The 27,074-nt window shown below is 44.6% G+C and overlaps 1 protein-coding gene across 4 annotated transcripts in view; it reads right to left on the bottom strand.

The window, feature by feature from the left end:
- The window catches only part of PHRF1 (PHD and ring finger domains 1), a 1,670,136-nt gene that overhangs the window by 866,790 nt on the left and 776,272 nt on the right, over nucleotides 1–27,074 (bottom strand). For all 4 annotated transcript variants that reach the window (XM_044059137.1, XM_044059136.1, XM_044059138.1 and 1 more), the window contains exon 7: nucleotides 14,581–14,706. In XM_044059137.1, the coding sequence (XP_043915072.1) occupies nucleotides 14,581–14,706 (126 nt within the window). The remainder of the gene's footprint in view (nucleotides 1–14,580; nucleotides 14,707–27,074) is intronic.

Here is a 27,074-nt window from a genome sequence, read left to right as displayed (position 1 = left end):
AGGCAGAGGGAAGTCACTGGGACTGTTTTCTGTATAGTTGTGCTTTACCTCCTCCAGATGTGGAGGAAGAAGCGCCCCATTGCTTTGACCTGTATGAATCTTGTGCCTGGTATCTGGAACCCTTAGGGGGTCTGGATTTGCCCCTTTATGCTCTGACACAGGAAAGGACCAATTTTTTGTAGGCCAGTGTCTACTGAATCTTTTAAGAAGTCAGTAACAGTTTGCATACACTTAGCTTTGTTTTCCATTTTCTTTAAAACCTCTTTTGCCTTAATACCAGAGTATCATGCTTTAAAGGTGCATCTAGCAATTTAGCTTCAACATGATCAGGCAAATTGTTCCTTTAGCCAGGCATGCTTCCTTATCAGAGATCCAGTAAATGCGGCCCTGCAGGAGGCCTCTAAGGAGTCAAAACCACATTGCAAAGTATGCTTACCAACCTGTTCAGCTGCATGCAATAATTCCTGCACTTCTTTATTTTCTGCACATTCAGAAATCAACATCATTTTCTGTTTCAGCAATCCCATAACATGCTGTTGATACTTGAGCATATGAATTTGACAGTTGACAGGCCCTGATTGCCAAGACTGCAGACGTATAAACCTTTTTTCCCCATCTGTCTAGTGCCCTTGAATCTCTGTCAGAGGGGGTAGGATTTTTTGCTGTTGAAGCCTTAACTCCCTTTGGACCCTGTGAAACAGTTTCAGGATCAGCAGCAGGGTTTCTAAATAAACACTTATGTGAGTCAGGGACCCTGTAAAATCTGTCAGGCTTACTGGGAGCTGGAGGTAAGGAGTTAATGGTTAAGCTTGACTCCGAAAACACATCATCCACAATGTCTACAACAGGGGGAATGGCTAAAGGCCTGTGCTGAGGGGAGAAGGACATCCCTGAGCCTCTTTTCTCGATTCTGAAAAATCTTGACTCTCCCAGTGAAAATGCTCCCTCAAAGTATGCAAGGTTTCTCCAAATGAATAATTCTCAGTAGGAGATGCAGATAGTATAGACTCCTCTGCATCAGTATTCTCATAGGGAGGTATAGATAATTCCTGATCAGAAGAGGAATCAGAAGAAATAGCAACCTGATCTGAAGATTCATAATCAGTGTCCTGCCTAGGCCTCTTATCTGGAGGGGGATGGGTACCCCTGATCAAGGTAATAAGGTCCTCAGCCATTTTGCTAATCTGTTTTTTAGGCATAGAGGCCTGTGCACTTCACGCATGTGTCTTTTTTTTTAGTTTTAGAAGTTGCTTTTGTCTTTGGTTTTGCAGCGGTCGTCGGTTTGATATACAAATGTTGAGGTCTGAATACACCCTCAGAAGCCGGTGCCTGCTCAGGGGCTCCGGACCCATCCGAGGGAGATACATCCATCGGTCCAATACCTTGAGTATCTTGTGGCATGCCGGTCTCCACATGGGTGTCGGTAGAGGCCTGTGACTCGAAGGTAGCGGGTATCAGGGGATGCGAAAGTGCCCCACTGAGTACCAGTGACTGGCTTAGGAGAAGCTTAGTCGGTTTTGGACCTCGACTGCCTTTCTCTGTCCTTTTCTTTGCGTTTTTTGTGAACTCCGGTAGTCGGATTGCTAACTGACGACATTTCAGGGTAGTTAAATCTTGAGCTAAAATATTTAGAAGCAAAAATATACTGACGCTTAATAGTGCGTTGGTTAAATTTAGCACAAAACCAACAGCAAGGCACGTTGTGATCAGGGCCTAGGCAAGGAATACAGTACAAATGAAAATCCTTATGAGGTATTTGCTTCCCACAAGTAATGCAATTATTAACTTTTACTGACATCGGTAAGGAGCAAGAAAAAGTTTCCCCAACAGGGTATTTAGCTGTAGTTTGAAGACTTCAGTTCTGAAACTCAAACGAAAATTTCAGGAGTCGGCCGACTGGCACTTGCGAACTGCTTCTGCTTGGGGGACCGTGCAGCAAGAAAGACTGATTAAAATGGTGTCGGCTGCATGTTTTATACCCCTGACGTCATGGAAGAGACGACAGCAACTGTTGCAGGACCCAAGACTTTGTTATTCAGGCTGACTGAGGGCAACCTGCCTGCAGATTACCAGAGTATCATGCTTTAAAGGTGCATCTAGCAATTTAGCTTCAACATGATCAGGCAAATTGTTCCTTTAGCCAGGCATGCCTCCTTATCACAGATCCAGTAAATGCGGCCCTGCAGGAGGCCTCTAAGGAGTCAAAACCACATTGCAAAGTAAGCTTACCAACCTGTTCAGCTGCATGCAATAATTCCTGCACTTCTTTATTTTCTGCACATTCAGAAATCAACATCATTTTCTGTTTCAGCAATCCCATAACATGCTGTTGATACTTGAGCATATGAATTTGACAGTTGACAGGCCCTGATTGCCAAGACTGCAGACGTAATAAACCTTTTTTCCCCATCTGTCTAGTGCCCTTGAATCTCTGTCAGAGGGGGTAGGATTTTTTGCTGTTGAAGCCTTAACTCCCTTTGGACCCTGTGAAACAGTTTCAGGATCAGCAGCAGGGTTTCTAAATAAACACTTATGTGAGCCAGGGACCCTGTAAAATCTGTCAGGCTTACTGGGAGCTGGAGGTAAGGAGTTAATGGTTAAGCTTGACTCCGAAAACACATCATCCACAATGTCTACAACAGGGGGAATGGCTAAAGGCCTGTGCTGAGGGGAGAAGGACATCCCTGAGCCTTTTCTCTCGATTCTGAAAAATCTTGACTCTCCCAGTGAAAATGCTCCCTCAAAGTATGCAAGGTTTCTCCAAATGAATAATTCTCAGTAGGAGATGCAGATAGTATAGACTCCTCTGCATCAGTATTCTCATAGGGAGGTATAGATAATTCCTGATCAGAAGAGGAATCAGAAGAAATAGAAACCTGATCTGAAGATTCATAATCAGTGTCCTGCCTAGGCCTCTTATCTGGAGGGGGATGGGTACCCCTGATCAAGGTAATAAGGTCCTCAGCCATTTTGCTAATCTGTTTTTTTAGGCATAGAGGCCTGTGCACTTCACTCATGTGTCTTTTTTTTTAGTTTTAGAAGTTGCTTTTGTCTTTGGTTTTGCAGCGGTCGTCGGTTTGATATACAAATGTTGAAGTCTGAATACACTCTCAGAAGCCGGTGCCTGCTCAGCGGCTCCTGACCCATCCGAGGGAGATACATCCATCGGTCCAACACCTTGAGTATCTTGTGGCATGCCGGTCTCCACATGGGTGTCGGTAGAGGCATGTGACTCGAAGGTAGCGGGTATCAGGGGCTGCGGAAGCGCCTCACTGAGTACCGGTGACTGGCTTAGGAGAAGCTTCGTCTGTTTTGGACCTAGACTGCCTTTCTCTGTCCTTTTCTTTGCGTTTTTTGTGAACTCCGGTAGTCGGATTGCTAAATGACGACATTTCAGGGTAGTTAAATCTTGAGCTAAAATATTTAGAAGCAAAAATATACTGACGCTTAATAGTGCGTTGGTTAAATTTAGCACAAAATCGACAGCAAGGCACGTTGTGATCAGGGCCTAGGCAAGGAATACAGTACAAATGAAAATCCTTATGAGGTATTTGCTTCCCACAAGTAATGCAATTATTAACATTTACTGACATCGGTAAGGAGCAAGAAAAAGTTTCCCCCAACAGGGTATTTAGCTGTAGTTTGAAGACTTCAGTTCTGAAACTCAAACGAAAATTTCAGGAGTCGGCCGACTGGCACTTGCGAACTGCTTCTGCTTGGGGGACCGTGCAGCAAGAAAGACTGACTAAAATGGTGTCGGCTGCATGTTTTATACCCCTGACGTCATGGAAGAGACGACAGCAACTGTCGCAGGACCCAAGACTTTGTTATTCAGGCTGACTGAGGGCAACCTGCCTGCAGATTACCCAAATGTAATGACTGCAACAGTGAAACACGAAGAACATCTAATAATTAAATCAAAATTATCAAAAAGGGCAAACACAGACAAAGTTTTAGAAAAAAAACCCTGACACTTGCCTGGAGCTCAAGAATCCAGGGCTGGCAAAGCCGCGGCAAATGAGATCTGGGGATTGGCAGGAGGTTGCAGTGCAGTATGGGTAGGGGGGAGGAGCTCAGATCTTTTTGTTTGGTATGCTGCCGGCTCGGATCCATATTGGATCCGTAACCCACAGGTTGCTGATCAAACAAAGTTAACTACTTCAGATCTATACTTAGAACCCATTTGTCTTGGGAAATGAGTTCCCAGTTTTTTGCATGCAGGGCAATCTTTCACCCTAAAGGAACGGTTGTCAGTTGAGCATGGCTTGGAAGGTTTAAGGTTAAGTCACTGAGACAGTTTACTATGGGCGGGGGTGTCCTACCACTTCCAGCTTTGGACGTGGGAGCCCCCCACTGCTTAGGCCTGAGTGTACCTTGAGACTGAAGCCTGTGTGGTCTGCTGGTCCTGGGTGTGAACCGAGAAGGCATGGAAGAGACAGGAAAGGACTAATTCTAAGAAAGCCAGTGCCTACTAAATCTGGGAGTCTGTACTTGCAGGAAATCTTCAACAGTTTGCACAGATTTAGCTTTTTCCCTCCATCTTTTTAAGTACTACTTCTGCTTTGTTGCCAAACAGGCGGTCTTGGTTTAAGGGAGCATCCAGTAATATAGCTTTAACATGATCTGGCAAAGATTGCTCCTTAAGCCAAGCATGCCTTTTAAGTACAGACCCAGTGACAACAGCCCTACAAGATGCCTCTAAGGAATCAAAACCACATTGCAAAGTATGATTACCAACTTGTTCAGCAGAATGCATTAAATCCTGTAATTCTTTATTTTCTATACAGTCAGGAATCAACATAATTTTCTGTTTAAGTAATCCAATAATATGCTGCTGATACCTTAACAAATGAAACTGGTAGTTTAAGGCCCTAATGGCCAAAGTAGCAGAAGTGTATACCTTCTTACCCAATCTGTCCAGGGCCCTGGAATCTCTATCAGAGGGAGTAGGGTTTTTGGCAGTAGTAGCCTTAAAGCCTTTGGGTCCCTGTGAAATGGTCTCTGGATCCGCAGTAAGATTCTTTACGAGGAACTTGTGAGAGTCAGGTACTCTAATACCGGTCAAGTTTCCTGGGAGCTGGAGGTGAAGTGTCTGGGGCCAGGCTAGATTCCATGAAGGCATCATCTACAATGTCCAGTACAGGAGGGACAGCTAAAAAGGCCTGTGTTGAGGTAGGAGTAAGAACTCCCTAAGCCTCTTTTTGGAGTCAAAGTAATCCTGGCTTTCTCAGTGGAAAAGCTCCCTAAGAGTATGCAAAGTTTCACCAAAAGAGAAATCTTCTGGAGGGGAAGCAGAGAGAATTGAGTCCTCTGAATCAGAATCCTCATAGGTCGATAAGAGCAAATCCTGGTCACCAGAAGAAAGAGAAATGTCAGAATCCTAATCAGAAGGAAAATCAGTTCTAGGTCTCTTAGATGGAGAAGAGTAGCTTCCCCCGATTAGAGTAATAAGGTCTTCAGCCATTCTTACTTGTTTTTTAGGCATAGGGGCCTGACCATGTGGTCTGGGCGTCAGTTTTCCAGGCGTGGATCGAGTTTTAGGCCTTGAAGAAGAAGATGGTGTTGGTTTGATATGCAAGGCAGTATGCCTGAATACACCCTCAGAAGCCGGTGCCTGCACAGCGACTCTGGACCCATCCAAGATAGAGACATCTGCAAGTTCCATAGTAAAAGAAGCATCTTGCGGTATACCGGACTCCGAATGGGTCTCAGTACAGGCCTGCGAATCTGCAGTAGCGGGTATCAGGGGCTGCAAAAGCGCCTGAGTGCCGGTGAACTGGCGACTAGCTTAACGGAAGCGTTGTTGGCAGCTTTGGACCTATGCGATCTATCTTTAGGTTTTTTTGGAATGTCGGTAGTCAGATGGTTTACCGAAGCCATTTCTGGATAATTGAACAGAGTACCAAAATAGTTGGATGCGAAAATGAACAGATGACAAATAGTTCGAGGATTGAATAAGGCACAAAACTGACAGCGAGGGACGTCATCGGTCTGGGCCTAAGCAAGGAATGCAGTACGAATGAACATCTTTATGCGGTATTTACTTTCCACAAGAAATACAATTGCTAACTTTTACTGACACCAGTTTAGAGCAAGAAAAAGGATCCACAACGAGGTACTTAGCTTTTTCTTTGACTTCGGATCTGAAACTCGAAAACGAAAATTTTAGGAGTCGGCTGACCGGCACTTGCGAACTGCTTCTTCTTCGGGCACCGCACGGCAAAAAAGACTAATGTAATGGCGTCAGCTGCATGCTTTATACCCCTGACTGCCTGACATCATGGAAAATGGGACAGCAACCGACGCAGGACCCAAGACTTTGACAATCAGGCTGACTGAGGGCTACCTGCAAGCAGATAACCCAAATGTAACGACTGCAACAGTGAAACACGTAGAACATCGACCACATAAGGACAAGGCACAACCTGTTGCGAGAGCAGTGAAACAGAACCAGAAAGGGACCCTAACTGCGTCAAGAAGGGAGGAACACAGTTGGCCTCTTGCTACGAATACTCTGGTCCTGATATTCCAAAACCAGATGGATTAGAAGAGGAGAGTGGAGTCCTGTGGATGGGGAAGGTCCCTTGGGCACCTGAGCTGGGGACTACAACAAGCCTAACTTGAAGTGGGCCTTCAGGAAACGCATCATCCTGTCCATAACCGAAAATAGCAAACTTCTGGAGGATCTGGAAGATGCTGATGAATGGCCTGACCTGGCTGGGGATTCAGCCTTGGATCCTATAACCTTACGGTCCCGTGACGGGGACCAACTCCAATGCAACAGATCCGATCTTCTGGAAGATCTGGATGCGGAGCTGTCAATGATGATCGGTTCTGAAACACTCTAATCTGAAGATCAGGATGGCTCCTATGGTTTGGATGGCGTACCGGATGGATCTGACAAATGGGTTGGATCCGGAGAGGGCTTGTGCAGAGTTGGAACCGAAGATCTCTGCTGTGTCGAGACCTCAGATCCGAAAGGCTGATCCGAGGTGGTTCTGAAACCACAGAGGCTGGACTGACCCGGGGATCTATGAACAGAGAGCCTAGGTTTCTTAGAAAGAGAGGAAGACCCCTTGAAAGGAGGGGGGAGGCCTCTTTTTAGGATCCTGAGAGGACTTGGCAGGGAAGTCCAAGGGCAGGGGGACCACCCTGAGCCAAGCCCTTCAGAATTAACTTATTGCGGTGCTCCACAAGGGCCCTGGGGTTGAATGCAACACAAATGTCGTCTTCAACCTCCAGGTGTGCCTCTCTCCCAAGCAATAAAGGCAATCCTAATGACAATCGGAATAAGGCATTTTCTGATTGCATAAGGAGCACCTTTTAAAACCTGAAGGTTTGTCAGACATTAATCTCACACCAGCAAAAGAGAAGGAAAAAGAGGGCTTTTTTTTTTGTTTGTTTTTTTTAAAGCTAAAGGAAGGGGAAGGGCAGGAAAGCCAGGGATGACAAAAAGTACAGTTGTGTACCTACCATAAATGTAGATGTTAGAGTGTATTCACTGTTGCAGTCATTACACTTGGGTTATCCTGCTGGCAGGCTACCCGCAGTCGGCCTGAATTCCAAACTCCTGGTCTGGCATTGGTTGCTGTCGCCTCTTCCCTGACGTCAGTGCACCAGGGGTATATAAAAGATGCAGCCAACGCCATTTTCTTCAGTTTTTCTTGCCCCAGATATCAGGTGCCCCCAAAAGGGTAGGCTAAACATTGCTTATAAAAGCATGCACTAAAATAAACAATACCTTCATCTACAAGCAAATACACCACATAGGTTTGTATAGAATAGAGAAGTACAGATTAAGTCCCAGCAAAAAAAGGGGGATGGTGGGTGGGTAACCTGGACTGCAACAGTGAATACACTCGAACATCTATATTTTTGGTAGGTACACAACTGTACTATGTTCATCGTGTTTCACTGCTGCAGTCATTACACTGGTGTTGAATCAAAAAGCTAAGGTTGGGTGGCTGGGTCTAAAAAGAATTAGGAGTGGCTATAAGGCCCTGCAGAACTGCAGTGGCAAAGCCTGCTCTGGATTTAGAGTAAAGAGGTAAATGGTAGTGCTTAGTAAAAGTGTGCACTGAAGTCCAAGTTGCAGCCTCCAAAATATCCTTGCTTGGTACTCCTCTGAGGAAGGCTGCTGAGGTGGCTGCTGCCCTGGCAGAATGTGGTCTAATGCCCTTGGGCACTGATTTGCCATGTTGTGAATAGCAGAAACGAATGCAGTGACCTATCCATTTTGAAATAGTCTGCTTTGAGATAGCCTTTCCTTGTGATCCTGCAGCATATGCCACTAAAAGTTGCTCAGTCTTTCTGAAAGCTTTAGTTTTGTCCAAGTAGAAGCGTAGCTGTCTGTGCATGTCCAAAGAATGCAGAAGTCTCTCACCTTTATTCTGTGGGTTTGGGTAAAAAGTAGGCAAATGAATGGTTTGGTTAAGAGCCACACTGGACACTACCTTAGGCATAAATGTTGGGTTTGTCCTTAGAGAAACCCTGTCCGGATGGAAGATAATGAAAGGTCCCACAGCCATTAATGCCTGTAACTCTGAGACTCTTCTTGCTGAAATTATTGCTAGGAGCAGAGCTGTTTTCCATGATAAGAATTTTATCTCAGCTGTAATGGCTGGCTCAAAAGGAGGCAGTGTAAATTTTTCCAAGGCAAAATTGAGGTCCCATGCAGGTATTGGTGCTCTCCTTGGAGGTCTTATGTTTTTGAGCCCCCCTGAGGTACTGCCTAAGCAATGGATGTGAAAATATAGGTGGGTCTGTACTGTGATGAGCTGAAATGGCAGAGGCATTGATCTTAATTGATGAGAAGGATAGGCCTTTGTCCAGCATCTCCGTTAGAAATTGTAAAATCTGAGGAATATTTGGAACAAGCGTGTCAATTCCTTGTGCCTGGTTCCAAGCACAGAATCTCTTCCATTTTTCTGCAGAAGATTTTCTGGTGCTGGGCCTCCTGGCCTCCAAAATAACATCCATAACCACTTTAGAGAGAGGTGTATTCTGAATAGTTACACTATCCGCCATGCAGCTAGATTTAGGGTGCAAAGTTGGCTGTGCAGGATCGGATTGTTTTGTTGGGTCAGTAAATGAGGAATTTGAGGCAATGTCCAGGCTGGGCCTTGAGACAAGCTCCTCAGGATTGGGTACCAGTGTTTGCGTGGCCAATCCGGGGCAATCAGCATCATTTGTGGCTTCTCGTCTGACCTTTAGGAGTACCTTGGGGAGGAGAGGCAGTGGAGGAAAGGCATATACTGTAAGGTTGTTCCAGCTGAATAACAAAGCATCCACTTTCCATGCTTGTTTGTGATAAGTCCTTGTGCAGAATCTCTGAAGTTGGCAGTTGTGCGGGGAGGCAAAAAGATCAATGTCTGAGCATCCCCATTTCCTTGTTATCATGTTGAAGATTTGTGGATCTAGTTTCCACTCATGAGGATCCATGAAGTTTCTGCATAGTTCGTCTGCCAGAGCATTTGTTTTTCCTGGCAGGAATTGCACTTGCAGGTGTACTTGGTAAGTCAATGCTGTGTTCCACAAAATCAAGGCTTGTCTGCAGAGGGGGTAGGAATGTGTGCCCCCCTGCTTATGTACCACATGACTGTGGTGTTGTCAGTCTATCAGCAGCTGACCTGGATGAAGTAGGTCCTTGCAGGCTGTCAGGGCATTTTGTACAGCTAGCATCTCTTTTTGATTGATGTGAAGATGCCTTTGGCTTGGGGGCCATGTGCCCTGAATACATTTTCCTGCCATGTGGGCCTCCCCCCCAGGCATAATCTGATGCATCTGTTGTTAGTCTTTGCCTGGCTTTAGGTAAAGTGAATGGCTGTCCCTTGTTGTGGTGACAGGCCTGTGCCCACCATCGAAACTCCTGTTGCAGGCAGGGAATGAGTGAAATTAATGATTCCAGGGTGTGGCAATGTTGAGTCCACTTTTTAGATACCACTGTAGTTTCCTCATATGCAGTCTTGCATATGGAATTAACAGAATGCAGGAGGCCATGTAGCCCAGAGCCTGCAGAAATTTTCTTGCAGATAACTGGGTCTTTGTTGCCATGCTTTTGAAGTAGGAAGTCAGTTGCCTTTGTTTGTCTGGTGTGAGAAGCCATCTGGGCAGTTGTATTTAAGCTTGCACCCAGAAATATTATCTCTTGAGAGGGTACTAGTTTTGATTTATTTTCGTTTAGTGTACCCTAGGCCAATTAGTAATCTTTTTACAAATGCCAGATGCTTTAGTAGAATGTCTTTGGTCTCTGCTTGAATAAGACAGTCGTCCAAGTAGGGATGTATTTCAATTCCTCTTTGTCTGCAAAATGCAATTACTGGTGCCAGGCATTTTGTGAATACCCTGGGTGCAGTAGATAAGCCAAAGGGCAGTGCAGAGAATTGGTAGTGCATTGAGCCAGCTATGAATCTGAGGTATCTTCTGCAAGATTGTCTGATTGGGACATGCAGGTATGCCTCTGAGGACCAAAGTTACAAGCCAAGCCTTCTTGCCCAGCATGGGAAAAAGCTGCTGCAGAGTTAACATTTTGAATTTTGGAACGTCCAGAAAAGTATTTGAATAGACAGGTCCAGAATTGGTCTCGATGCTTTGTCCTTTCTTGGTACTAAGAAAAGTCTTGAGTAAAATCCTTGTCCCTGCTCTTGTTGTGGCACTGGCTGAATAGCCCTCATGTCCATGAGAGATGAAACTTGTTTTTGTGCCTCTGCCCATTGATTGTGTGGCAGGTCTGGCATACCTTTTGCCTTTGGAAGGGTGTGAAAGTGGAACCTGTAGCCCTGAGAGACCATATTTAAGAGACCCATTTGTCCTGGGTGATCATGTGCCAATTTTGTGAAAAAAGCACTAGCTTTCCCCCTAAGGGTGCTGCCAAAAGATAAATGCTTGGCATTGGGAGAGGGAAGTCATTGGGACTGTTTCCTATATGGCTGTGATTTGTCTTCGCTGCTTTTGGAGGTAGAAGCACCCCACTGTTTGGGCCTGTATGAGCCCTGGGGCTGCCTGCCTCTAGGGTGTCTGTATCTGCCTCTTTGTGGCTTGTCTGACATGGGAAAGGACCACTTCTTAGAAGGCCAGTTCCTGCTAAATCTGGGTGGCTGTACCTGTAAGAAATCCTTTACTGTCTGCATAGATTTAGCTTTATCCTCCATTTTCTTCAACACCTCTTCTGCCTTAACACCAAACAAAGTATCATGCTGTAATGGAGCATCCAATAATTTTGCTTTAACATAACCAGGCAGAGTCTGTTCCTTTAACCAAGCATGCCTTCTAAAGACAGAACCTGTTAATGGCCCTGCAAGAGACCTCCAGTGAATCATAACCACATTGCAAAGCATGTTTTCCCACTTGTTCAGCTGCATGCAATAAATCCTGCATTTCCTCGTTCTCAGAACATTCAGAATGTCAACATTTTCTGTTTTAGCAGAGACATTAAGTACTACTGATATTTAAGCATACAAAACTGAATTTATAAAGCTCTCACAGCCAAGGTAGCAGAAGTGTACACCTTTTCCCCCCATCTGTCCAGTGCCCTAGAATCTCTATCTGAGGGGACAGGGTTTTTTGCAGTAGCGGCCTTGACCCCCTTGGGACCCTGAGAAATAGTTTCTGGGTCAGCAGCAGGGTTTGTATATAGAAATTTATGAGAATCTGGAACCCTGTAGTATCTGTCTGGCTTAACAGGTGCAGGAGGTGAAGAGTCGGGAGACAGGCCAGACTCTGAAAATACATCACCTGCAATGTCTAGAACAGGTAGAATAGCAAGAGGTCTGTGCTGAAGTAGTAAAAGAAAGTCTCTGAGCCTTTTCTTAGAATCTGAGTAATCTTGGCTCTCCCAGTGGAAATGCTCTCTCATGGTATGCAGGGTTTCCCCAAAGGAGTAATCCTCAGGAGGAGAAGCTGAAGGAATAGATTCTTCAGCATCAGAATCCTCATAGGGAGGAATAGCATATCCCTGTTATGAAGAGGAGTCAGAGGAAATGGAAACCTGATCAGAGGAATCATATTCAGTGTCTTGCCTAGGCCTCTTATCAGGAGGGGGATGGGAACCCCTGATCAAAGTAATTAGGTCTTTGGCCATTCTGAGCATCTGTTTCTTAGGCATGGAAGTCTGTCCTGGAGAATGCTGTACTTGTTTCCTTGTCTTTAAAACTGTTTTAGTCTTTGTCTTGGATGCTGAAGATGGCTTGATATAACTCTGTGTAGGTCTGAAAAACCCTCAGAAGCTGATGCCTGCTCAGCGGCTCTGGACCCATCTGAGGGATTAGTTTCCGAAGGCCCAATACCTTGAGTATGCAGAGGCCTAGTTGTCTCCACGTGGGAGTCGGCTGCCTGTGGCTCTGAGGTAGCGGGTGTCAGGGGCTGTGAAAGCGCCTCACTGAGAACCGGCGACTGGCCTAGAAGAGGACCTCGGATGCCTGTCCTTTTCTTTTTCCTTGCGCTTTTTTATGAACTCCGGTCATCGGCTGTTCTGACGGCATTATATAGTTAAACCTTCAGCCAAAGTACTGAAAAGCAAAATCGTACCGACGCTTAACCGACAACTAGCAATGTTGTGGTCAGGGCCTAGGCAAGGAATACAGTAGAATGAAAATCCTTATGAGGTATTTGCTTCCCACAAGAAATACAATTGTTAACTTTTTCTGACATTGGTCTGGAGCAAGAAAAAATTTTCCCCAACGGGGTACTTAGCTTAACAGAAGACTTCGGATCTGAAATTCAATTTTGAAAATCTCAGGAGTCGGTCGGCCGACCGGCACTTGCGAACTGCTTTTGCTTCCGGCACCATGCGGCAAGAAAGACTGAAGAAAATGGTGTCGGCTGCATCTTTTATACCCCTGGCGCACTGACGTCAGGGAAGAGGAGACAGCAACTGATGCCGGACCAGGACTTTGGAATTCAGGCCAACTGCAGGTAGCCTGCCAGCAGGATAACCCAAGTGTAATGACTGCAACAGTGAAACATGATGAACATAGACACTAAACTGCAAAACTAAGTTATGGAAGGGGAGACAAACTGTACTAAACACAAATAGAGACCAATGCCAACAGAAAAGGAAGGAAAGATTAGAAAAATAAGTCACTTATCTGTAACCTGAGAAAGCTCGAGCCTGTATCATGTCCTAAGTGTTTAGCAGCAAATGAGATCTGAGGGTTAGAGGTCAGTAGGGTATTATGGGAAGCAGAGGAGCTTGAGCTGTAGATCGATTAGTCCCCGGCTCGGATCCAAGACCCATTCGTGATGAATAATGAGACGGATAGCATCAGATCACACCATTTCCATGGAGCCTGGTTGAAGTAGGCTTTTTGCTAGAAGTATTAAGTTAGCAAAGACTGTACATTTGTAAAATTCAGTTATGACACACATCAATAACATCAGCAGAAATCATTGATAAAATGGAATACACTCAGTAGAAAATTGCTACATAACAGCATTCAAGTGCAGCTAATAAAAAAAGGCTCCCTTTGCATCAGGAATAGATGCTTGCTTGGCTTGCATACCATAATGTCAACTGGCTTCAACTGCGGTATACAAGTTGAAAATCACAAGGAGCCACCACTGTTCAATGCAGAACGAGAGAACAGTGGGTTAAATCAATCAAAAATGCTGAGAACTCCGCACAATCCGTAGCACTTGGCTGCTCAGAAAGGAATCCACTTACTACAAACGTCATCTTCAGTGTAGGTACAAATAAAAGTTAAGCCCTGACAATCACAGATCAATTAACATGAAATTGATGTCTTGTCAGTAGCAGGTCAAGGAATGGCTCATCATCCAGAGGTAAGATGATGATGCATTAACTACTACAATTTCACTCCCAAGGTAAGTTTTTCCATTCACTTTTATTTTAAGATTTAGTTTAATTACCTAAGTAGACTATTCATTTTAATAACAAATTTACTGTCTCTAAAATGTTTCAAGAATTTTTTTTTTTATTTTAGAATTGGGGCTCAAGATAAATCACAATTATACCCCTGTTGCAAGGACAACTCACAACAAAATATTAAGACACTAAAGTCAGAAAACATCTGCTGATCCTACTTGAAAACACTGTCTCATTTATCTTCAAATCAAGTATGTAAATTTGGTCATGTTTCAGCTCATATCATTTTACATCTACAGAACACACTACTTGTACCTCTCTCAACTGACTCACATTTTGACTCAAGTTTTAGCTATGTTCATCTTAATCCCTGCTAAAAGTGGCGACTTTTCATAGGTTCATAGGTGTGTACTAGGGCTAATGGCCCTGGAGCCTATATAAGCCTAGCCCAAGAAAATTCCCTGGCATCATGCCGCCCAAAGTTAGTGCCCCTTTGAGAAAAGGTGGTGAATTAAACTTAGAGATAATAGATTTTTTTAACTTCAGAAAATGTACATTAATTCACATTCTCTTATTCCGTCAATGCCTCAAGTTATCAGTACTAATATTTTAAAAAGTATCACTGACTGAGAACTAAAAGTCGATTAGGAACCATCTTCAGACTAAATACAGGCATAAAAATGCAGCTTAAACTTTGAGGACCTACATGTTACAGTTTAACTAACTGAAAGACAGCTCATTTTCAAGCCTCTACTTACCCTGAGACTCCCACTGAAACTGGCCTAGCTACAGGCTGGTGGGATCGCAAAGCTGATTGAGAAAGCAATCTTCTTTTCATACTTAATGGAGAAAGTGCTCTCATTGGCTGTGGCTGCTCCTCCTCACTGTCAAAAAAAAACACACACGTATCCTTTTTTGAAAACATGAAACAATGAAACATTAAATATACTCAAAGACAAAATTCAGGGTTAAAGTCTGAGTTACTCCACTATCCCTATAATGTAGGGGGAACATTTTATTATCTGTGAAATCAGAAACTTTTGCTTTACATATGCACATGACAAAACTTAAAGACCTACATAGTGCAGTGTAACTGATGACTTTTAACACTGGGCATCCTAAGATATGGTTGTAAAAGAGCACTCTGTTACTCTCAAAAAACTTCCAAAATTGTAGCAGAACAGCAGTAGATTCAAAATAAATTTTTAGCTGCAGGCAGCTATCTTGTCATCCAGATTTCAAGAGCAGTTCAAATAAGTCCTTACCGAAAAGCAAGTTACCTCCCTTGCAAAGTCAGCCAGTAACTTCGCAGAAAAGGAAACACCTGCACCCTTCCTCTGCACTTTCCTGAACTTGGTTAACAGCCAACAAATGTGCCTTGAATACCCAACTCCAGCTAAAAATAAGGTAACCTCATATCCTCAAAATGGCAACCTCTGGCTATACCTATAAAACACAGTATTGTCTAAAGCAAATATCACACTGAACACACCCTAACCCTGGCAACGGGCAGAGAAGCCAACCACTTAAAGTGAAGAGTCCTCTCTAAAGCTGCACTGTTTTTATGCACATTTTCCATATAGGCCACACCAACAGCCCTAATGAACAAACAGCATAACCAGCAGTGGAGAGAGTTTTACTACCTTCAGAGAAGAAAGCTATACTGAGCATAAGAGAGAAGGGCGAAAACTTGTCTTGCAGCATTATGCCTACTATTCACACATCTACGTTACAAGTACCTTTGCATAACTTCTCTGTGCTCATCTTTGCATCACTGTTAAAGGACAGGCACATTCAACCCAAAGCTGTAAAGGTGGCTACATCATGCTTTTCAAAACTGCTGCAACAAAACCCCACTCTGCTTCTACAGTTAAACTTCAGCTTGTGATGTTTAGAAAAGGTCTGAGCAAATGCCAAGGTGGCAGCCTCACAGATATTCTGGTGCACATTCCTGAACAAAGCTTGATTTGTGACAGTGCCAGTCACTTTTTTCACATAATAGTCACAGTGGAAGGTAATGCAGTTAAGCCAACAATGTGGAGAGGGACAGAGACTGGACACTGCCATTATAGCCTGCTTGCCATGAAGGGTTGTAACTTCATTTTCTAGGCTGGTGTCTTCAGGCTGTACCTACTTGCCATTTTCTTACATCAGTGACTACTGTACTGGACTTCAGCAAATGCTGATAAAGTTGGCAGCACCTAAACTCATAGATCACTGAGCATCTTGACATTACCAAATGTTGCTTAATGTCAGAATAATTTGAGAGACTTTTAGAGCTGTTTAATCTGTTGAACAATTATGAAACTTGTAATCATTCAGCAACCTACAACTGTAAGAAAACCTCGTACAGACCTAAAAGCATCAGAATGCATGCAGTGTGTGTTCAGGAAGCCTAAAGAGGTAGAGCATGTCATGATTCGACACACTGCATAGAAAGAAAACCATTAAAATTTATAATCATTTGGTGTACTGATACAAGCACACTACTTTGAGGAGAAAAGTTTCAAAATTACTACCAACTTGGGAAAACAATCTGCCATTTGCTTTTCACAAGGGCTAGAGTCTCATAGCCTAGAGGTGCTTAAGACTATTAAACAATCACAGTGACAATGCAATGAGATACACTAGTTATATAAACATGTGCAGTACAAGAAATTACAAGAAACGGGAAGAATTTAAGGGAAACGCATTCAATAATAAAATATATTTTGCAAAAAGTGAAATTATGACCTGACGATTAAGACTTAACCAAGGAAATTTTAAGACTGCAAAAGATTGGAGCAAGATGACAATAACAAAAATTAGCACAAATCTTTTATGCAGGCCATCATGGAAAATCACTATGTTAGAAATACAACTGTACTTATGTTCACAAGCCTAGTACGTAAACCTACCATAACAGTAGCTGCTCTAATAGACCACTGTTGCAGTAACCTATTCTTTTTGGGCTACATCTTGCTCAGGATATGTCCAGCCAGACAGCTTTAAAAGCTTCAGGGCACCTTCCACTTGCCCTAACTGCTAAGGATTTGAGCAGAGCCACATAAAGTAATGTGGGTGCCAAAAACTTTAGAGCTTTCTTGCCTCAAAAAGGAAGGTTATAGCCCTGAAAAGAAAAATGCTAATAAAGGAAAGAACAGTACTAAAACATATGCAGCTATCCACACCCCATACACTACTGTACCATGTTCAACATTAGATCACGGTTATCTAAGCTACTTGAGCAGATAGTCCTAGCTCAAGAATGTTTAGGGAAGAAAAAAGAATTTAATAATCCAGCATCCCCTGAAAACAATAGTCCTAGCAAAGCTGGTTTGGGACTCGGAAATGGAATCCAGTTTGTATACTTTGTGAAAGTATGTACAGAGGACCAAGATGCTGCCTCTAAAATACTTTGAGTCCACCACTTTCCAGAAACCCACAGAAGCAGCCAAAGCCCTGACCGACAGAGTGGGCCCCAACCTTGCTTGTTATGGAGAGAACAAACGAAAAAGTACAGTTCTGTACCTACCATAAATGTGGATGTCCGATAGATATGCAACTGCAGTCCTGACATATGGGTTGTCCTGCCTCAGGCAGCCCTTCGGTCGGCCGGATTCCAAAGTCCGGGTCCGGCGTCGGCCGATGTCGCCTACTCCCAGTCAGAGCGGCTGGGGTATAAAGGCATCCACCGACGCCATCTTCTTCAGTGTTTCTTGCCCCAGATGCCAGGTGCCCTCCAAGGAAGGCTAAATTTGGTGAATGGATAAAAAAATTCCAGACATGCACAACAGTAATAAACAGATACACCATAACAGATATCCCCAGCTAATAGAAGAAAGGGGGAATGGACCCAAAAGGAAAATTGCAGAGGGGTAGGAGGGAGGGAAAACCTGACTGCAGTTGCATATCTATCGGACATCTACATTTATGGTAGGTACAAAACTGTACTATGTCCTTCAAGAATGCAACTGCAGTCCTGATATATGGGTTGAATACCATAGCCAAGCTGGGAGTGGTAGGATCTAAGAAAGGGATGGTGTAGCTAAAATGCCCTGCAGGACTGCCGAAGCAAAGCCTGCTCGGGATCTGGAGTATAAAGGCAGGTTGTAGTGTTTGGTAAATGTATGCACGGAGCTCCATGTAGCAGCCTCTAGGATGCCCTTTGTAGCCACTCCTCTTAGAAAGGCTGTGGATGTGGCTATAGCTCTGGTGGAGTGTGGCCTAATATTGGCTGGCACACCTTTTCCATGGAAAGAGTAACAGAATCTGATGCAGTGTCCAATCCATTTTGAAATTGTTTGTTTGGGGATTGCCTTTCCTTGCACTCCAGCAGCATAGGCTACAAATAGTTGGTCAGACTTTCTGGTGGTCTTTGTTCTATCCAAGTAGTAGCCTAATTGTCTGTGTATGTCCAAAGTGTGCAGCAGCTTTTCCCCCTTATTTTGAGGATTGGGAAAGAAAGTAGGCAGGTGAATTGCTTGATTTAGAGACACCCTGGATATCACTTTTGGCATGAATGAAGGATTGGTTCTTAAGAGAAACTCTGTCCTGATGAAAAATGAGAAAGGGAGGTACTACCATGAGGGCCTGTATCTCCGAGACTCTTCTTGCTGAGGTAACTGCCAACAGGAAAACCGTTTTCCAGGAGAGAAATTGCATTTCTGAAGATGCTGCTGGCTCAAAAGGAAGAAGAGTTAATTTTTCCAAGACGAAATTGAGGTCCCATGCAGGTACTGGTGGTTTTCTGGGAGGTTTGATATTCTTTATCCCTCTTAGAAACTGTCTTAGCAAGGGATGCGAAAACACAGGTGTGTCACAGTTGTATTTTGCTGAGATTGCTGAAGCGTGAATTTTTATGGAAGAATATGAGAGGCCACTATGAAACATTTCTGCCAAGTATTCTAACATCTGTGGTATGCTCATTACTGATGCATCCTGACCCTTGTTGGCATTCCAGATGATGAATCTCTTCCACTTGGCTGAATAGGTTTTTCTGGTGGAAGGTCTGCGTGCTTCCAGCAAGATTTCCTGTACTTTTTCGGACAGAGAGATATGGGTGAAAGTCATGGAAGCCTCCAAGCTGTCAGCTGCAATGTTTGCAGGTTTTGATGAACAGTCCTGTAATTGTGCTGAGTTAGAAGCAGAGGCCATTGAGGCAAGGGCCACGGTTTGGTGTGAGTCATGCTCAGTAGCAATGGATACCAGTGCTGCCTTGGCCAGTCTGGAGCTATCAAAATTCCTTTTGGTTGTTCTGCTTTGATCTTCAGTAACACCTTGGTCAGTAATGGTAGAGGAGGGAATGCATAAACTGTCAGGGAATTCCAGCTGAAGGAGAGAGCATCCGTTCTCCAGGCTAGAGGATGGTGCATCCATGAACAGAACTTCTCCAGGTGATGATTGAGGTGAGAAGCAAAGAGATCTATGTCCGGTCTTCCCCATGCATTTGTTATTTGTGAGAAAATGTGTGGATGGAGCATCCATTCGTGCGGATCCAAGAAATTTCTGCTCAGCCTGTCCGCCAGAACATTGTCCTTGCCTGGAACAAACTGGGATTGCAAGTGGATGTTCAGTTTCAGGGACTTTTCCCAAAGAGTCATTGTTAGTCTGCAGAGGGGGTAAGAGTGAGTGCCTCCCTGCTTGTTTATATACCACATGACAGTGGTGTTTGTCTGTCCTTATTAGCAGATGACCTTGTTGAAGGGATTTCCCGAAGGCCTCGATTGCATGTATCACTGCCAACATCTCTTTTTGATTTATGTGCAGATGCATTTCCCTGGGAGTCCACTGCCCTTGAATGCATCTGCCCTCCATGTGCACCCCCCATCCATGATCTGAGGCGTCTGTTGTAATGGTTTGACTTGCTAGAGGTTTGTTGAAAGACATGCCTTTGTTTAAATGACTTGCTTGAGCCCACCACAAAAATTCCCTTTGCAGGCATGGAATGAGTGGTATTACGTCTTCTAGATTGTGGCTGTGTTGAGACCATAAGCTTTTTAGGTACCATTGTAGCTTTCTCATGTGTAGTCTTGCCAGAGGTACCAGAAGAATGCAAGATGCCATGAACCCCAGGGCCTGCAGGATTTTCCTTGCGGTCAGCTGGGTGAGCTTTGCTAGGCTTTTGAAGTAATCTGGTAAATGTTCTTGTTTCTCCTCTGTGAGGAAAGCCATTTGTGATTGTGTGTCCAATTTGGCTCCTAGAAAAATAATCTGTTAGGATGGCAGTAGTCTTGATTTTTGAATGTTGACTGTGTATCCCAAAGCCCGTAGTAATTTAATGACATAGTCCAAGTTTCTTATCAAGGTTTGTTTGCTGTCTGCTTGTATAAGGCAGTCGTCCAGGTAAGGGTATATTTGAATCCCCTGGAGCCTGCAATGTGCAACTACTGATGCCAGGCATTTCATGAATACTCTGGGCGCAGTAGATAAGCCAAATGGCAATGCTGAGAATTGATAATGCTCTGACCCTGCAAGAAATCTGAGGTATCTTCTGCAACTGTGTCTGATAGGGACATGCAGGTATGCCTCCTTGAGGTCCAGAGTAACCAGCCAAGACCCCTTGCCCAGCATGGGAAGGAGTTGCTGTAAAGTCAGCATTTTGAATTTTGGCACAATGAGAAAAGTGTTTAGAGCGGACAAGTCCAGTATAGGTCCCCATTGCTTTTCTTTTCTTGGAGCAAGGAACAGTCTTGAATAGAATCCCTGGCCTTGTTCCTGAGGAGGAACCTTTTCTATTGCTTTTATTTGTAACAGCTTTGAAACTTGTATGAGTGCCTCTGCCCTTTGATTTTGTGGCAGGTTTGGCATGGCTTGTCTCGTTGGTAAGGTATGGAAGTAGAACCTGTAACCTTTGTCTACTATGTCCAGAATTCATTTGTCCTTGGTTAAAATGTGCCAGTTCTTTGAGAATAAGGATAATTTTCCGCCTAGAGGTGCTTCTCTTTGAGCCTTGGTCGGCGGAGAGAAAGTCAAGTCATTGTGATTGTCCCTGTGGTGCAGCTGAACTCCCTGCGCCACTTCTCTGATTTGGTGGTTGCCATTGGCGGCCCCTGTAGGAGCCTCGGTATTGCCCTCTACCTCGAGCACGCCTGTTTTTTCCCCTTTGAAACTTGTCAGTGTCTGGAAAGGACCAATTCTTTGAAGGCCAATTCCTGCTGAATCTGGGCGGCTGAACCTGGAGGAAATCCTTGACTGTCTGTACTGATTTAGCCTTTTCCACAATAGACTTCAACACATCCTGTGCGTTAGCACCAAAAAGCTTCTGTTTTTCCAGAAGTGCATCTAGGAGCTTTACTTTAACATGGTCTGGCAGTGGCTGTTCTTTCAGCCAAGCATGTCTACGTATAACGGCCCCTGTCATAGCTGCCCTACATGAAGCTTCCAATGCATCATAACCACACTGAAGAAAATGATTGCTAACCTGCTTAGAGTTATGAACCAAATCCTGCAATGCCTTTCTATCTATAGGCTCAGGAGAGGCTAACTTTTTCTGCAAATCATCCATTAAGTAATCCTGGTACTGAAACATATGAAAAAGACAGTCAAGTGACCTCATGGCAAGGGTGGAAGAGGTATAAACTTTTTTGCCCCATTTCTCCAGGGACCTTGATTCCCTGTCTGCAGGCAAAGGGTTTTTGGCCGAGGAAGTAGCCACTCCTTTGGGCCCCTGAGAAATAGTTTCTAGATCCACAGAGTGGGCCTTAAAGAGATGCTTATGAGTTTCAGGAACCCTGTAATATCTGTCTGGCTTGACAGGAGCAGGAGGGAGAGTATCAGGGGGAGAGAATCAGGGGAAGCACTGGAGTCTGAGTATACATCATCCAAGACATCCAACATTGGAGGAATAGCTAAAGGTCTGTGCTGGGGTAACTTAAGGAAGGTACGTAGCCTTTTCCTGGAGTCAGAACATTCCTGACCCTGTCACTGAAAATGTTCTCTCATGGAGTGGAGAACTTCTCCGAAAGAAATATCCTCTGGAGGAGAGGCAGAAGGAATTGATTCCTCAGCATCAGAGTCCTCGTAGGCCTGGAAGGATTCTTCCTGGGTATCTGAGTGCTCTGAATCCCTAGAGGCTTCATCTGAAGAGAGGGTATCTGTCTGCTCAGTCCTAGGTCTTTTATCTGCAGGAGGCTGAGAACCTCTGTCTGGATGCGACTGAGAACCTCTGATTAGAGAGATTAGATCTGCAGCTAGGGTCATGATCTGTTTATCAGAAGAGGGGCCCTGGGAAAAAGTTTTAGGAGGATGGGCCTTAGCCTGGCTTGGCAGCCTTAGCACGTGTGTAGGCCTTGATGGACATGGAGACCGGAGGCCTAGCTGCCCCACCTGCAGGACTAACTTTATCCACTGGTATGGTGTCAGGTAAATCTTGAGCTTCGGTTTCGGGAGGAAAATCAACAACCGGTACCGGGGAAACCTCTGGGACCGAAGTACGCGGTAAAGCGGTGTAGTCGGCCTGGAGCGGTTGAATTACTGCCTCCGAAGAGACCGACGCACTCGCGGAAGGCTTAGGCGTGGTATCGGTGGACGACGCAGGCCGAGGATGTCGGTCCCGGTCCTTACGTTTTTTGGAAATATGTGCTGTCGGTTGTTCCGACGGCATGATATAAGCGTAATTTTCGCCAAAAAAGTCTTCGGCAAATTCTGCCCGGCGCCTGAGTGTGCGCTTATTAAAGCAAGCATAGGCAGCACAGGCCGAGACGTAGTGGTCTGGGCCCAGGCAGGGAAGGCAGTAAGAATGGAAGTCCTTATGAGGTATTTGTTTACCACAAGACAAACAATTATTAACCTTTTCAATTTTTTCTAACATCGGCTGAGGCAAGAAAAATGTTCCCCAACGGGGAAGCTTTTTGATGACTTCGGTAACTGAAAACACAGGAGCTGACCAACCGGCACTTGCGAATTGCTTCTGCTTCGGGCACCGCGCGGCAAGAAAGACTGAAGAAGATGGCATCGGCGGATGTTTATATACCCCAGCCGCTCTGACGTCGGGGAGTAGGCGACATCGGCTGACGCCGGACCCGGACTTTGGAATCCGGCCGACCGAAGGGCTGCCTGAGGCAGGACAACCCATATGTCAGGACTGCAGTTGCATTCTTGAAGGACATCAGTATGAGCCAACCACTGAGAAATTGTCTGTTTTGACACTGGCTACCCTTTTTACTTACCTTCATAGGAAACAAATAAGCTGGTTGGATTTCCTGAAGGATTTAGTCAAGTCCATGTAGTACCCAAACTGCATGTAGGGATTCAGAGTATGTAGTATTCTCTCTTCCTCATATTTGGGTCCTGGAAACAATGTGCGGAGATTAACTAGTAGTCTTTCATGGTAAACTCAACCAATTTAGACAAAAGAGGATGATTTGTTCACAAAGAAACCTTGCCCCTGTGGAAAATGAGGTAGGGTTGACATCATAAGCAACTTAGATACTACTCTTCTTAAAGAACACATGGCAATTAGCAACACAGTTTTCCAAGTCAAGAACCTCAAACCATCCTGATGAACAGAAGAGGTTAGTTTTCCAAGCACAAAGTTAAGATTCCAAAGAGTGGCCACTTGCTTTTTTTAAGTGGGTGGATGGATATGTAAGCCTCATTTGAAAAACTGAAGGACTTGGACATTTAAAAAAGGGAAGGTTTAAGGGAAGACAAGTAGAAATGGCTGAAAGATGAAACTTGATAAATTAATAAGAAAGGCTATGGGATAAGACCTTACATAATCAAGAACCAGAGGCCATCCGATCTTGAATGGATCTTATTCTCAGAATGGCACCCATTAGAAAATCTCTTCCAGTTAGGCAAACAAGCTTTTCTAACAGCAGTTTTTTTAGCCGCTCTTAGTACCTGCTGCACATCCTCAAAAAATGTACCTAAAGAGCATCAAAACTATCATTCAGGCAGTCAACTGAAGTGTTTTCACGTTGTGGTGCATCAAACAACCACCGTCTTCTGTAAGTAAATCCATTCAGTGGGGAACCTTGTAGTAACTGTTCTTGGTCAGTTTCAAAACAATGAAAAAAGATTAGTTGTGTAAGAACTTACCATAACGACTGATGTCCTCCTCTTCTCTACTGCAGAATTCCTGATATAAGGCAGTTGCGTCTGCCAAGGTGATGACCCAACATCGGCCATATCAATGTCTTTTACTATCTAGGGTGCACAGTACATCTGATGTAGGCCACCAACAAACATCGGCCATAAGAGGGACGTACAAGTGCACCACCCTCAGAACTGAGACCCCAGGCAAAGAGACAGTCTAAGGGAATGAGGATTCATATATCCAAGAAAGCCGGGAAGTGGGGAATGGAGAGAGGGTTAGAATACTGCAACACAGAAGAGGAGGACATCTATCAGTAAGGTAAATTCTTACACAACTAATCTATGTCCTCCTATTCTTCTGTTGCAGTACTCCTGGCATAAGGGAGAGTACAAAAGATTATAAGGAAAGGGAGCAAGAAGCGGCAGAGGAAATGTCTATGAAGCAATGGAAAATGGCCCTGGCAAACCCTGTCCTGGATCTGGAGATGGAATCCAGCTTACAGTGTTTAGGTGAAGGTTTGGAAAGATGTCCAAGTAGCAACCTCTAGAACAGAGTTGATATCTAAACCCTTGAGGAAGGCCCCTGAGGAAGATACTGCCATGAAAGAGTGAGCTTTGACTGAGCTAGGAAAAACCTTACCATAGGTGAGTGTAGCAAAAGGCAACAGATTTGAACATCCAATTAGAGATTATCTATTTAGACACTACCAGAGCCCTGGGATGGAAGGACACAAATAATTGGTCCATTTTCCTGAAGGATTTGGTCTTATGCAAGTAGAATGTGAAATGTCTGTGTACATCCAGGGTGTGCAGGATCCTCTCACTACTGTTCTGGGAAGATGGAAATAAGGGGGTAGGTTAATTGCCTGATTTAAGGACAATTCACTGACATCCTTTGACATGAAGGAGTGGTTGGGCTGCAAGGAGACCCTCTCTTTGTGGAAAGACAAGAAGAAGGGGAAGCATAAGGGCTTGCAACTCTCAGACCTGCCGGCAGAGGTGATGGCCACCAGGAGGACCATTTTCCAAGTGCAGTGCTTGAGTGAACTAGAAGAAGCTGGTTCAAAAGGTGGTAGAGTCAATTTCTCTAGCACGAAGTTGAGATCCCAGGGTGGAGCCACAGGTCTCCTGGGGAGTCTAAGATGAAGGATGCCCTTGAGGAATTGTTTAGCTTCACATATGGAAGCAAAGGGTGGAGCTAATGGCAGACCAGCAGAGATAGCTGACAAATGAGCTTTAATGGAAGAGTATTGCTAACCCTGCATTAAGCAATTCACAAAAATAGGACAGGACCGTAGATGGATCAGTCTTCAGCGGGTTTGTGTTTCTAGTTAGACACCAGAAGGAAAACCTCTTCCATTTGGAGAGGTAAGATTTTCTAGTAGGTTTCCTGGCCTCCTGCAAGACCCGAAGCATATCCTCAGAGTATAGGTGTCTGAATAGGATCAGGGCTCTATCACCACAGAGTCAGCTGGAGAGGTTCCAAATGTGGGTGGAGAAGTGAGCCCTTGTTGTGTTAGTAGATCCACTCTGTCGGGTAACTTGCGGTGACCGCCCTTGGCTAGGTAAGAGAAAAGGGGGAACCAATGCCATCTTGGCCAAAAGGGAGTCAACTGCAAGATTTTTGGCTTTTCATGTTGGGACTTTCAACAGGACTTTCAGAATGAGTGGAAGGGAAGGGAATGCATATAGGAATTTTCCCTTCCAGGAGACTGAAACGGAGTCCACTCTCCATGCCTGAGGATGGCATTCTCTGGCATAAAATTGAAGGAGCTGTTTGTTCCTGGGGGAGGCAAACAAGTCTATCTCTGGAATACCTCACTGGTGAACAATGTCCTGGAACACATCCCTGTGAAGCATCCATTCGTGGGCTTGCATTCTAGATCTGCTTAGGATGTCTGTCATTCTGGCTGGAGGGGGATGTACACCGCATGGCTAGTCTGAACAGGAGACAGGATCCGGTACTCCCCTGCTTGTTTACATACCGCAAAACTGTTATGTTTCAGTGTGTACATGTAATGCCCCTGGTTTGATAAGTGATTGGAATGTTTAGAGGGCAAAAATTAATGCCCTCATTTCCTTCACATTTATGTGGTCCATCATTTGGGACAGTGACAACTCTCACTGAGCTGTGTGGAGGTACAGGGCCTCCCCCCCAACCAGTGTCCAATGCATCTGTGAATAGGACCTGAGCTGGAGCTAGAGTGTGAATGGAAAGACCTGGGTTTAGACACAGTTGTGTAATCCACCACTGCAGCTCCTTCTTTAGACAGGGGAGGAGAGGAATTAGGTGCTCTAGAGGGTGAGCATGTTGAGACCATACTGATTTGAGGAACCACTGGAGTTTCTTCATGTGAAGCCTTGCTAGAGGAAGCATTGGGATGGTGGATGCCATCAGCCCCAAGATTCTAAGGAATTGCCTAGCAGATACCTGATTTAGGTGCAGACTCTGCAAAGATTAGTGAGATCTCCTGTGCCTTGGAAGGTGGAAAAACCATCATCATGCTCAGGGTTTGTAATCTGTAGACCAGAAAAATGTGATCTTGGACTAGGACCAGGGATGATTTCTTGAAGTTGATGGTAAATCCCAGGCTTTGAAGAATGGCAATTGCCATTTGGAGGGATTTGTTAAATTCTGTTTGTGAAGTGACTTGGATCAAGACGTCGTCCAGATATGGGTAGATTAAGATCCCTTGAAGCCTGCAAAAGGCTACTACTGGGGATAGAAATTTCGTGAAGACTCTCAGGGCTGTTGACAGTCCAAAGGGTAAAGCAAAGAACAGATAGTGCAAGGATCCCACAGGAAATCATAGGAATTTCCTCTATCTGTGGTGGATGGGGGGGGTATGGAGGTAGGCAACCTTTATACCTATGGAAGCTAGAAATGCCTGAGGGAGGATAAGGGGGAATAGTGTTTGTAAGGTTAACATTTTGAAAGAGGGGACTATGAAAAAATTGTTGAGGTAGGAGAGGTCTAGAATTGGTCTCCAGGGACCCACCTTCCTGAGAATTAGGAAAAGGTGAGAGCAAAAACCTCTTTCCTGTTGCCCTTGGGGAACAAGTTGTATACTACCCTGTTCTAGGTGGTCTTGCAGGACTGGATGGAATGGGGGGCTGATCTTTTCGTGGTAGGGTAATTCCCATGAAGGTAGACACCTTATGCCAAACCATGAAGTACCCCCTCTTGATGATGATTAACACCCAAGAGTCTTGAGTGATGAGTTCCCATGGA

Source organism: Protopterus annectens, chromosome 17.part0 (assembly GCF_019279795.1).
Source record: "Protopterus annectens isolate FY-2018-M chromosome 17.part0, PAN1.0, whole genome shotgun sequence".
Lineage (NCBI taxonomy): Eukaryota > Metazoa > Chordata > Ceratodontiformes > Protopteridae > Protopterus > Protopterus annectens.
The sequence above is the reverse complement of the archived record's forward strand: the minus strand, read 5'-3'. Positions and strand labels throughout refer to the sequence as shown.